This window comes from Nelusetta ayraudi, unplaced genomic scaffold (assembly GCF_046127955.1).
Source record: "Nelusetta ayraudi isolate G7.1 ecotype Tasmania unplaced genomic scaffold, CSIRO-AGI_Nayr_v1 ptg000255l, whole genome shotgun sequence".
NCBI lineage: Eukaryota > Metazoa > Chordata > Actinopteri > Tetraodontiformes > Monacanthidae > Nelusetta > Nelusetta ayraudi.
This window is the reverse complement of record NW_027466304.1, coordinates 8,757-20,000: the sequence shown is the minus strand read 5'-3', so window position 1 is coordinate 20,000 and position 11,244 is coordinate 8,757. Positions and strand designations below refer to the sequence as shown.

The window sequence follows — 11,244 nt, the reverse complement described above, 5'->3', positions numbered from 1 at the left end:
TGATGAGTGAAGACCGTGCAGCAGGCGACGCGTAGAACAGCAGCGACGCTCGCCTGGCTGTGCGGTGCAGCCGACCACCTCTGTCTGGATTCCCCTCTCGGCCATCCAGGAGGGGGTTTCCGTGCCACCACCGGCGGCTATGGAGGCACTTTAGCTCCTCCAAAGCACCGGCCGCATTCGCACTGACAAGAAAAAAAAAAAGAAAAGGAAAACCCCCCGCTGAGAGTCACCAAAACGGGCCCGTGTGTGTGTGTGTGTGTGTGTGTGTGTGTGTGTGAGAGAGAGAAAGAGGGTCTGCGGGGCCATGTGATTAATGTGTATCACATGCAGAAAAAAAGGGCCAGACAAAACTAAGCCCCGGCAACAAATACCTACTGTTGCGTGCCAAGGGCGAGAAAGAGACATGGACAGTGGGTATGTCTGCAGGTGAAGACTTTCATCCACACGTTGCCAAATTCAATTTAAAAATGAAAATATCAACGGGGATATTGAGAAGTGGAATGGACTCCAACCTGGTTGCACGTTTGTCGTGCACACAGTTGAGAAAGACACGGGCTTAATTTGGAAAAGCATGGACGGAAACGTGTGAGTGTAAGCCTGTTGTTGTAAACTTGTTTGGCGAACCGCATGTGCATCATTCGCAAGTGAACGAACTTGCTGGATGCTATTTTTAAGTTATAATTTCGTCATGATGTCCATGTGTGGTCACCGTGCCCGCTCACAAGAAGGAATTTGGTGAATATCTCAAGGAATCCAATTTACAATAATTATGGATTAGCATTGTGTGTGTGTGTGTGTGTGTGTGTGTGTGTGTGTGTGTGTGTGTGTGTGTGTGTGTGTGTGTGTTGGCCAGGTCTTACTGTAAATTAGAATTATTTCCTAGTTGCTTTTACCTTGTTAAGAAAAAAAGTGTATTAAATAAAAATAAAAAGAAAGAAAGAAAGAAGCAGGAAGCAAACGACCTTGTTGGAGTTTTTAAGGGGATTTAAATCCTGTTAAAATAATTGAAAAAAAAAATAAATAATAAAAATAAACTGAAAACACGTCAGAACATTAATATCTCTGCTGCAAACACACCTTCCTAAGCCTACAAGCAGGGAACTCAAACCACCTCAAACAACGTGGGGTGAACTGAAACTTCAGACGAGGTTTGACGAACATAGATAATTCATTGGGACCTTGACTGTTGGTTGTATGTTGAACAAATGACAAGACTTAAAGACTGAGCAAGGGATGTATCCATGTGAGACAACACACAATCTGTCCAAACAAACGAAACAAATTTGTCTGCAAGGAGTTTTTTTTTTTTTTTTTTTTTTTTTACTTCAAAAGTAAGAAAGTAGACCAAAAAAAAAAAAGTCTGCAAAATGGAACTTTCATCTCCGGGGAGAGCATCGTGCGGCTTATTCCCAGCTTCTGGCCTCGGCGTGCAGTTGTTAAAGCCGCTTTGGTCATTTACACACATGCCTCCACTCACACGAGAGACAAACACCTGCTTTTCAGATGCTGCCGTTTTCCATAGAACTGTTTTGGGAGGAGGTGCGGGGACGCAACGTTGCCTGCGAGGCAAAAACCCAGGGCACCAAACACCCCTCCTCAATGAGTGCGCGTCCTGTCTTGACGTCACTTCCTCCTTCCGCTCTCTCTCTCTCGCGCTTCCATCTTGCACCCCGCATGTGTCTGCTGTTAGTTTACAGGTCAGTGTGGCGCTTTAAATACCTTCATCTCAGCACTGTTTGCCACCGATTCGCCCTGGCAGGAGGTAAACGACGAGCCGGTTGCGACTCGGTGGCTATAAACCGGCTCGGAGTCGAACTCTGACCCCGGTGACAGCCGTGCGTTGCCTGGGTGTGTGTGGAGTCCGGGGGTTGACGGCGATAGGCCGCCCCATGTAGCCGAGGCTGGCGCTAGCCTCGGTGGAGCCTGCGAGCTCCGAGCAACAAAAGCTCCAGCAACCACACCTTGTTCGCCCCCCCAGCGGAAGGTCTCACTGGTCGGCTAGCGGTAGCTCCAGCACCGCCGACGGCTGGGCCTTGTAGTGCGCGGGCGACGCTGTGATTCTTATCGTGAGGCTAGTTCCTGTTAGCAGGAGCGCTAGCTGTGTGCTACTTGGTTAGCCTAACTGATCGTTTGCACGTTCGTCTGCGGCGTTCCAAGTCGCTCCTGGCGGTGCCTGGGAAGAATGCGTTGTTTGGTTAACCGTGTCAAAGTTTACCACATTTCCTCAACGCCCAAATGGTGCGAGTTTAACACGTATTTAATCGTTGATTCGGGAGATAACACTCTGTAGCCTCTTCACGCCTTGTTCTGTAGTAGGAGGGGCTGTAGCCACTTTATATTCCTATTAAACTGTTGAATTTCGGAGGGGGGGTATGGATTCTCAGGCCTACGTGGAAAAGTTCTAGCAACACATGGGCGCAGGTCGCCTAAAAACACCCAAGGCTAGTTCACACTTTTAACAGGTTTGCCACCTCATTCGGCCATCTTCTTTGTTTTGTTGTCTCATTGATGAGTCACTCTGAGCAAGTGAGAGGTTGTGCGAGGTTAATTGTTCCCAAGCGGGTGAAGGCATAGTCTAGTGCATGTCTAGTGTTGGATTTCCAGCCACCTGTGTCTACCCATTCTGTCTATTTCTATGTGTCTCGGAATAACGGCATGTCCTCTTTTCCACCCAGATGAAAGAGACAATGAATCAAGAAAAACTTGCTAAACTACAGGCACAAGTCCGCATTGGCGGAAAGGTAAGTGACCGTGAACGCAACATTTAAAGGGCCTGTGTTTGCCCCTGAGTTCAGTAGTCGGCCTTCTGCTAAAGCAAAGTGTTCTTTTCGTCATTTTGTAACATGATTGAAAGGGAGTGAAAACCAATCGAGCAATGCACCAACATTCTTTTACATTCCAAGCTTGTTGCAAATACCCAGACCCTTTTTTTCTGAACGTTCCTCCAGGGCACTGCTCGCAGAAAGAAGAAGGTGCTGCACAGAACGGCAACCACCGATGACAAGAAACTCCAGCTGACCCTAAAGAAACTCGGCGTGAACAACATCTCCGGCATCGAGGAGGTGGGCTCAGCCTCCGACCGGCGTGCAGGACCGGCAACACTCCACGCTGCTGTGTCTCTTAACGCTTAACTTCCGTTGTGCTTTGCAGGTTAACATGTTCACAAACCAGGGCACAGTCATCCACTTCAACAACCCCAAAGTGCAGGCCTCCCTCGCTGCCAACACCTTCACCATCACCGGCCACGCCGAGACCAAGCAGCTGACCGAGATGCTGCCCGGCATCCTCAACCAGCTGGGCGCCGACAGCCTGACGAGCCTCCGGAGACTCGCCGAGGCCCTGCCCAAGCAGGGTCAGTCGCATCAGAGGTCGCCGGCCGCCCTTCGGCGCCTCGTCCCTCGCTGACAAATCTTTTCTCTTCACAGCTGCGGACGGAAAAGCGCCGATTGCAACGGTAGAAGAGGAAGACGACGACGTTCCAGGTAAGCGGTATTCTCGTTGTTGAGACGTCTTTGCAAATCCAGCGGAATGAGTGACTTGAGAGTGGTTTGCCAACGATGTTTGTCATCACGAGTTCACTGTGTGTCAGGAGTTCTTCAAACAGTCCACTTTATCAGGTGCACTTAATCAGTGAAACATTAACTCAAGAATCTTATCAGCCAATTAAATGGCAGCAACTCGATAAATTCCGGCATTTGTACACGATTGTTGCTACAAAAAGAAAATCAGTTAATCACGAATGACGGTTGGACTTTTTAAAATCTACTTTAAAAAAAAAAAAATCAGAATAATGCAGATTGTGGCAACAAATGCAAGTTTTGTTTGTTTTTTTTAAATCCCTGCTTTTTCTTTATAATAGCAGGTTCAGAGCAGGTTTGTGTTTCTTCCAGCTTCTAGGTTGGGTTTTGTGTTTGAAGCTCCACCATTTATAGGATCTCACACTTTGAGAGCAGAGACCCCATGAGGTTGCCATTACAGCGGTCTCAGCCCTTTCCCAGGGTTTCGTCCGCTAATGTAACGAGTGATTACACATGCGCGGTGCAATGGGAGCGTTTGAAGCGGCCGTCGAACCCGCCGCCATCGCGTTATTGGAGTCAAGTTTCCTTTTTGTTCTCCCGCCGACGGAAGATGTTTACGCAGGGCTGTTCGGATTGTTTCCAGTTTAACCTCTCGACCCGCGAGCCCCCAGAAAAACCTGGGAGGCGAGACCTCTCATATTTCATTGGAGTAATTGTCGCAGACCGTTTGATGCTCGGCGCTGCTAATTTTCGCAGCTGCTCGCCTCACATGTTGCCCACATTGCAGCGTTTCCCAGAAGATGAGCAACGAGTCGGGGGGGGTGGGGCCTCGCGTTACAACCGTTATCGTGTTTCAGATAAACACGCTCTTCCTGGATTGCGCCCCGGCACCTCTGAGACTCATTAGCGCCGAGCCATGGCGCCGACCGCTTTAACCGCGTATTCTTCCCGTCTTTCAGATCTGGTGGAGAACTTTGACGAGGCGTCCAAGGATGAGGCTGACTAGGCCCGAACCTTCCCACCCCTCCACCTTCTCCTTGGGAGAGTGAACACTCGCCTGGATCATGTGGGGCACAAGATCTTTTCCTGTCTGTCTCGAGAAGTGAAAAGTCAAATCGCTTAAGCACCTGAGAACGCAAACGCGCCAGCAGCCTCAAACGGCGCACTGTAAAATGTGCAACATCTGAACAAAATCCTTTACAGACGTGCGTATGGAATCATTTTTTTTTTTTGTGAGTATTTTCTATTAAAGCGTTGGAGAACTGTCGGGCGTTTTGAGGTGCTCTCTGTGTTTCTCCACCGGACCCATTGTGTCTTGTTGCTCTGTATCTCCAGTCAGGAGAGATTGTGTGTCAACTGTGGTGTTCAGGGCTCCCGTTGTTTGTCTGCCCCCCCCACCCCCCTCCAGTTCCCTCTGTGTTACTGACCCTTGCTCAAAAACCACCGTATCTAGAATAAACCTTTGCTACTGTCAAAGAAAACGTGTTGTACAGTTATTTCTTCCCCCGACTAAATACTACAATACAAAAGGTATAATTACTAACAATCTTCTTACAGGTGTGCGTGCACTGCTCATGTGTAACAGAAAGTGGCCTTGTACTCAATTGCTTAAAAAGTAAATGTACCCATTGAGTTCCTGAGGTGTTTCATGCTGAATGTCTGCTGTAACTTTCCAGACAGAAGCTGCATCAACTCGGATGAGCTTGGCGAGTTCTGGAGCGCAAGTGAACCTGTTGGGTCTGAAAGGGCTCCTGCCTAAACTACTAAGGTGGATATTTTGACTACAATCATGGTATTCAAGCCACTGGACTGAGGTCCTCCAGGCATTTGTTGACACCTTTGGCAAATTTTGTTGTTTTTTTTGGTCCACTTGTTTTTAAAAACATGACCATCACAGCCGGAATTATATTGCTGCTTTTTTTTTCTTCTTCACGGTAGTAGAGAAAAAGGCAAATTTCAGTTATGTGTGAACTAGCTAATTAGCTTTGTCCTCTATTGACTTCATTTACTTGGACTGTGTCAGAGGTTGTGATAGTAAAAACTTGAAATGTTTTAATTCAGAGTCTCAGTTTTGTTTTTTTGTTACCAAACTTGTGAGTGTGTATATTCTGAGTAACTTGGACTCTTGGTGCAATTCCAAAAGGTCTTTTATTTAAATAACTTAATTTTCATTACTATAAACAGTGGTTTGACCTTTCTTGCATCACGCAGACCTTAAGGGAACATTTAAATAAGATGTTGGGACACATTAACACTAAAAACATAGTTGAGCAACAGCAATATTAGACCTATTAAGCATCACAACACACTGACCAAAACAACATATTTCAATAAATAAACTCAACCGAAACAACTACTTTCAAGATTAAAAGCTTGGCAGAATTAAAATTTAAAAAAATAATAGAAATAAATCACTGGCTTTTCTTGTGCAAAATGGGCTGTAACGATATTTTCAATAAACCCACAGAACGGTTCAAATGAGCTTCAAATATTGGTTCACTGCAAGTGATACTCTTCAACATATTCCAAGACATGTTCTGCAGGTCTGAAGTGGTGGCAACAAATTGAAACGCACACAGCAAATAAACCCATGTGTGAGTACAACACACGCCAATCGGTTGTCAAGTCGATGGAGACAACAGCTTATACATAATTTCATTTTTTTTTCTTATAAATACATAAAGTCACTTGGTTTAAAAGAGGATTAAAAATTGACGGCGCACGACCCCGCTCGTCACACCTTCATAATGCACCACCGTTAAAACTGGAGAGGAAACGAAAACCATTTCAAGCTTATTCTCTGATTCCCATGAGCAACTTCAGCAGGTGGGCCTCCATCACTTGTTGAACTGAGAGAAACGAGACACAGAATTTTTCCCAATTCAGTTAAAATTATTTTTTAGCCAGCATTTCAAATCTCATTGCCAAAAGTACTGTGCCTGCGATCTGCACGTACCATTTCGATGGCCCATGGCCACGGCCATGTCCATTGCGTTGAACCCAGAATCGGACTCAATGGTCGGATCAGCGCCGCTTTCTGGAAGACGCGCACAAACGCGTAAGAACTTTAACAGATTCGACACATTTCCTAAAAACTTGCAGCACGCAAACATGCCGGTAGACACGTATTTCACGGCCAAAGACTCACCCAGCAATATTTCCACACAGCGCACATGGTTCCCATGAACTGCATACAGCAGAGGGGCTCCTCCGTTCTGACAGCAGCCAGAGGAACAAAACCACAACGATATTCAGACACCAGCCGCACGGTTCTCAATATTTAGACATTACACCTAAGCTGTCGTATTTTATTCCATCACAAACAGAGTAAACCTTCTCACCCAGTCGTATTCGTTAACGTCGACTCCGCAGTCAATGAGCATCTTGACGATGTCGGTGTATCCCTTGCTGCAGGCCAAGGACAATGCACTTTCCCTCCCTTTGGCCAGGAGGTTGGGGTCAGCACCCTGTGGGTACATTTTGAGAAGCATTTTAAGGGCACTAATCACACACAGAAGAATAAAAACATGGCATTAAGACGGCCGACGCTCACGTTTTGAAGCAGGAACTCAACGACGGCAATTTGTCCATGTGCAGCCGCCCACATCAAGGGTGTAAAGCCTTCTTCATCTTGGAGGTTGATGACAGTCTCTGTTTGGAATGACACAATTATAAACGTGCATTTTCACATTGTAATAGTACCCTTTTGGTGAATAGTGTGTATTTAAAGAACTTGTCGTAGTTTCACCCACCTTGTTCAATCCTGCTTGCCAGAAACACCATTTCACCCTGGGCTGCAAGCTGGTGAATGGACAGAGCTGAAAGAAAATTTAAATCAATTAACATTTAGACTTTTGGGATTAAAAAAAAAAAAAAAAGAAATCCAACGGAAGATAAAACGAGTGGTTTCCCTCTGGTGACCTACAATGCACCAGCAGAGGTGTGGAGGAAACTTCATTTCCACGGTGTTTATTGGTCAGGGTGGTGGACTGCTTGATGGGGGAGAAATGTTTGGTAGTGGATGGTGTGTACACATGTCGCACTTGTATGCCCGGCGAGGGAGACGTCTGGATATTGCACTCAGCTGAAATTGACAAGGACAACAGCAAGCAACAAAAACTTTAAGGTCCAGCATGGACTACAAGTCAGTTAATCAGAGATCACAGACAACAAGATCACCAAATAACAGAGTTGCTGAGTAATCTTTTACTAAGTAATCCACTACTCTAATTAAACTACTTTTTGAGCAACGGAGTGATGTAACTAGATTACTGTGGCAAAACTGGTCATTATATCAGAATGACTTTATCAAGTAATGATTTGGTGACTTGATAAAGTGATTCTGTTAAAGAAGTAATTAGATTACTTTATTAAGGAGTAATCAGTAGTTGCATTACCTTTATGCAGTAATCCCAACAACACGCTGAGAGTTTCCTCACCTTTGAACAAAACGGAAGCCACCTCCAGATCAGAGTTGACCTGATCCTGGATGTTCTTGCTGTCCTCCTCGTTGAGGGACTTGACAAATCTTGAGCAAACGTTCATGTCAAAGCGGTTGGGCAGGATGAATTTAATGCCCATGGCGACATTCGGGGTCCCGGGGTCATCTGCGGCCGACTGCTCCGTCTTGATGGTGCCCAAATCCGGCATAACGCAGAGCCCTTCCTTGTCTTCAGACACCAGGGAACACTCGGCGATGCCGTCGGTGCCTGACATGGTGACGTTATCCATCTTCTACTCGGCTGTCACTTGAGGATTACACTGAACCAGCTGGCCGCCTAGGAGGTAGAGATACTGAGACATGTAACACACACGGTTGGTTTTCATTGATACGACGCATGATTTCGACCCACTAAGACTCAAAAAGCCAAACTCCGTTGTAAAAAAAATGAGAAATAGTGTCTTAGCTAGCCGCTAGCGTGCTAGCTATTGTCACGGCAGCGTTGCTTCCGGTGGTCTAACTCGCTACACATGTGTATGGAATATTTCACACGAAAGCATGCGTGCGCTTCGAAAGGGATACAGAGACAAATTTGGGCGTTTCTTACTCGATAGTGCATGGCTTTTACTTCATACCATGATGCTACCAGCCGTCTTCGTTCGGTGTTTTGATAAATGTGCGCATGCGCAACTTGTGAAGCCCATCTAAGGTGCAGCTTCATTTCACGCCCCCATTTTTCGTTCCGGGATATATTTTTCCATCCGCTTTAATAGATGTTATTCTGTTGCTACAACTGAAAGAACGAGAGCAACAGTGACACGGGGAAACAACAAACCTTTATTGCGCAGAAAAAGAAAAAAAACTGTTCAGCGTGACACTTTATTACACCATTAAAGCTTACACCATCACTGCCCTGTTATCAATGACATACAACACAACAAAAACACACACACACACACACACACACACACAAAAAAAAAAAACATTCACCGACGACAATTCTCAATGCTCCTAATCTTCACAAGAGAAGCAGTTCAGCGAATAAAACATTTCTATCAACATGACCGTAAAGGAAGACCAGATTCCATTTGAAAATCAAATTGTTCAAACAATCCATCTTTTATTGTGTCACGAATGACAGCATGTGCCCCGTGTCTAAACGTGGTCATTGACGTGATCAAATTATAGCAATTTAATTTAATTTCATGAAATTACTGCAGAGTTAATTGTGTCCCCCTCAGTGCTTGTCGTGTTTTGAACATTGACAATTTTCATATAAAAAAAACCCAATGTATATTCCTGAATAAACACAAGAAGAGTAAGACAAACATGGGTCATTAGACTGTTCTTACAGCATAGCCAAGAAGCACAGGGACACTATACAGTACATGTTGTACACTACCTTTTTGTGCAGACTTAAACACACTTGTGGGGCAAATTGGGAACTCTGAATTGGCCATAGGTTTAAGTGTTAGTGCAATTGGCTGTTTGTCTTTCTATGTGGCCTTGCGGTAAACTGCAGACTTATCCAGGGTGTAACCCTGCCCTGAGTGCAGGAGAAGCATATGTTTTTTTTTTTTTTAAAAATGGTTGGATGGTTGTTGTAACTGTCACTAACACAACCCTTAAAGAGTTGTATTTTCAACAAATACCTCTGTGACAACACAAATATTTTGTTTTCCTCGCAGACTTGCTACTAGAATTCCTACTATACTTACCTCAAAGACACCTCCGAAAAGTCACTCGGAGTCGCTCTCATTTGACCACCTCGGCTTTTTGGCTACAGCCTCCTCCTCATCGCTTCTGTCTGTGCGTCTCCTTGCCGAAGAGCCTAGACCAGATGTTGATGGAGTTTCAGTGTCCACTGGAAAAGAAGAGGAGAAGCCACTAAAACTGAACTCCTCATACAAATCTCCAGCCCAGAGCGGCCCGATGTTCTCGACTGAACCCGTGAAACTAAGGCCGTTCGATTCAGGGATTCCACTCCCTTCCTCATCCTCCGTTTCATCACAGTAAGTATCCTCCTCAGGGACTCTTTGCCAGTGTAACAGCTGAGGGTCATGGTTAGGAAAACTGGGATTGTTGTAAGGAGCAGAATAGAGATTGGAGGGATCTGCATAGGGGAAATGAGGAGCCACGTAAGGATAAGCGAGATGGTGAGCAGGAGCGCTGTAAACATAAGGATAAACATCAGGGAGGTCATGCAAGAAATCTGGAGCAACATGAGGAAAAACATTGGGAAGAGGATGCAGAGCAGCCGGTCGGGGAGCAGAGTAGTAAAAAGGAAGAGCACCAGAGAGATCTTGCTGTTGCCACTCCGGCCCAGAGAGGAGCAGCTGTGGAGGAGAGGGCGACCCAGCATTTCCTTCCCCCTCACCTTCTCCATTACCTACAGGGAGCTCAGCGCCAGCCTGCCCGAGCCCGTCGCCGGTCTCCTCCTGTCGTCGCTCAGCAGCGGCAGCCTGGCCGAGAGGAGGTCTGGCCGCGTCGGGCTGCTGGTCATTCAGAGGCCAGAGGGAAGCGCCTGAAGAGAGTCCCAAGGAAGTAAGTGATGGAGACACTTCGGCACCTCGAGAGAGGCCAACAGCTCAAAGTCAGTCCCAGCCCCAGTAATGGTAACAAGCTGCAAAGTAATCCCCCCCCCCCCCCCCCCAAAAAAAAAATGAAATAAAAATAAATCAATTCCAAAATGATAACAATTCTTTTCAGTTCAATTCAAACAAATTCCTGGACGGGAACTCGCCCCTCAGCCTGGACCATAATAGTGGGTCTGTTGCTAGGGCTTTGCAAGTATTTTTGTGTCAGATCCAATTAGGCTTATTGGTCTAAGTGAGGAGCAGAGAAGGTGTGAGTTTAGCATTGTTGCTAAGCTGGAAGAGGCGGGGCCGCTCTTGGCAGGATTGTCTACAGAGCTGTGATTTTGATTACTTTGATCATTGCGCTGCTGCAAACAGTTTTAAAAAAATGATTGGGTTTAGCCAGTAAATTAAACAAATGTATGATTTGTTGGTGTTTAAGAAAATGTATTAAAAAAAAAGTCACCATTTAAGTAATTTCAATTATTTTTGATAAAGCACATATTGAGGTTGTCAATTCATTTATAATATATGATACACTGTGTATCTCCAGCCTAGTTTTCAATTGGAACGTAACCTGATCTTTTTTTCTACATATGTTCATCCAGTGGATTTACTCTTTTGTTAAATAAGAAGACTTTAAAAAAAAAAAAAAAATAGAAAGAAGTTTTTTTTCTTGCTGCAATCCAGGTAAAATGTTAGTAAAAGT

At 45.4% G+C, this 11,244-nt stretch overlaps 2 protein-coding genes and 1 long non-coding RNA gene across 4 annotated transcripts; 2 read left to right on the top strand and 1 right to left on the bottom strand.

The window, feature by feature from the left end:
* The first annotated feature begins 1,611 nt into the window (after positions 1 to 1,611).
* On the top strand, positions 1,612 to 4,999 carry btf3 (basic transcription factor 3). 2 transcript variants are annotated; one of them, XM_076016980.1, is made up of 6 exons: positions 1,612 to 1,697; positions 2,676 to 2,741; positions 2,949 to 3,062; positions 3,151 to 3,352; positions 3,426 to 3,482; positions 4,478 to 4,999. In XM_076016980.1, exons 2-6 carry the CDS (start codon positions 2,676 to 2,678, stop codon positions 4,522 to 4,524), a joined length of 486 nt encoding a protein of 161 aa, XP_075873095.1. In that variant the 5' UTR covers positions 1,612 to 1,697; the 3' UTR covers positions 4,525 to 4,999. The 2 variants fall into 2 exon arrangements, with proteins under 2 accessions (XP_075873095.1, XP_075873096.1); XM_076016981.1 differs by having other exon boundaries at positions 1,695 to 1,762.
* Positions 5,000 to 5,647: 648 nt separating this feature from the next.
* Positions 5,648 to 8,701, bottom strand: ankra2 (ankyrin repeat, family A (RFXANK-like), 2). Its single transcript, XM_076016979.1, has 9 exons — positions 8,567 to 8,701; positions 7,958 to 8,296; positions 7,444 to 7,602; positions 7,271 to 7,336; positions 7,072 to 7,169; positions 6,860 to 6,985; positions 6,667 to 6,733; positions 6,475 to 6,555; positions 5,648 to 6,367 (listed from the first exon to the last, which is right to left on the bottom strand). Exons 2-9 carry the CDS (start codon positions 8,247 to 8,249, stop codon positions 6,312 to 6,314), a joined length of 945 nt encoding a protein of 314 aa, XP_075873094.1. The 5' UTR covers positions 8,250 to 8,296; positions 8,567 to 8,701; the 3' UTR covers positions 5,648 to 6,311.
* Positions 8,702 to 9,651: 950 nt separating this feature from the next.
* Positions 9,652 to 10,603, top strand: LOC142882305 (uncharacterized). Its single transcript, XR_012925761.1, has 2 exons — positions 9,652 to 9,971; positions 10,355 to 10,603. It is a non-coding gene; the product is annotated as an uncharacterized LOC142882305 (long non-coding RNA).
* The last annotated feature ends 641 nt before the right edge of the window (positions 10,604 to 11,244 follow it).

Excerpts from the sequence above, each read along its gene's own strand:
- btf3 (XM_076016980.1), top strand. The coding sequence starts at position 2,676 with ATGAAAGAGACAATGAATCAAGAAAAACTTGCTAAACTACAGGCACAA. Across the intron at positions 2,742-2,948 it reads AAGTCCGCATTGGCGGAAAG|GGCACTGCTCGCAGAAAGAA; the intron begins GTAAGTGACCGT and ends ACGTTCCTCCAG. Across the intron at positions 3,063-3,150 it reads ACATCTCCGGCATCGAGGAG|GTTAACATGTTCACAAACCA; the intron begins GTGGGCTCAGCC and ends TGTGCTTTGCAG.
- ankra2 (XM_076016979.1), bottom strand. The coding sequence starts at position 8,249 with ATGGATAACGTCACCATGTCAGGCACCGACGGCATCGCCGAGTGTTCC. Across the intron at positions 7,603-7,957 it reads GGCTTCCGTTTTGTTCAAAG|CTGAGTGCAATATCCAGACG; the intron begins GTGAGGAAACTC and ends TGTCAATTTCAG. Across the intron at positions 6,986-7,071 it reads TTGAGTTCCTGCTTCAAAAC|GGTGCTGACCCCAACCTCCT; the intron begins GTGAGCGTCGGC and ends ATGTACCCACAG.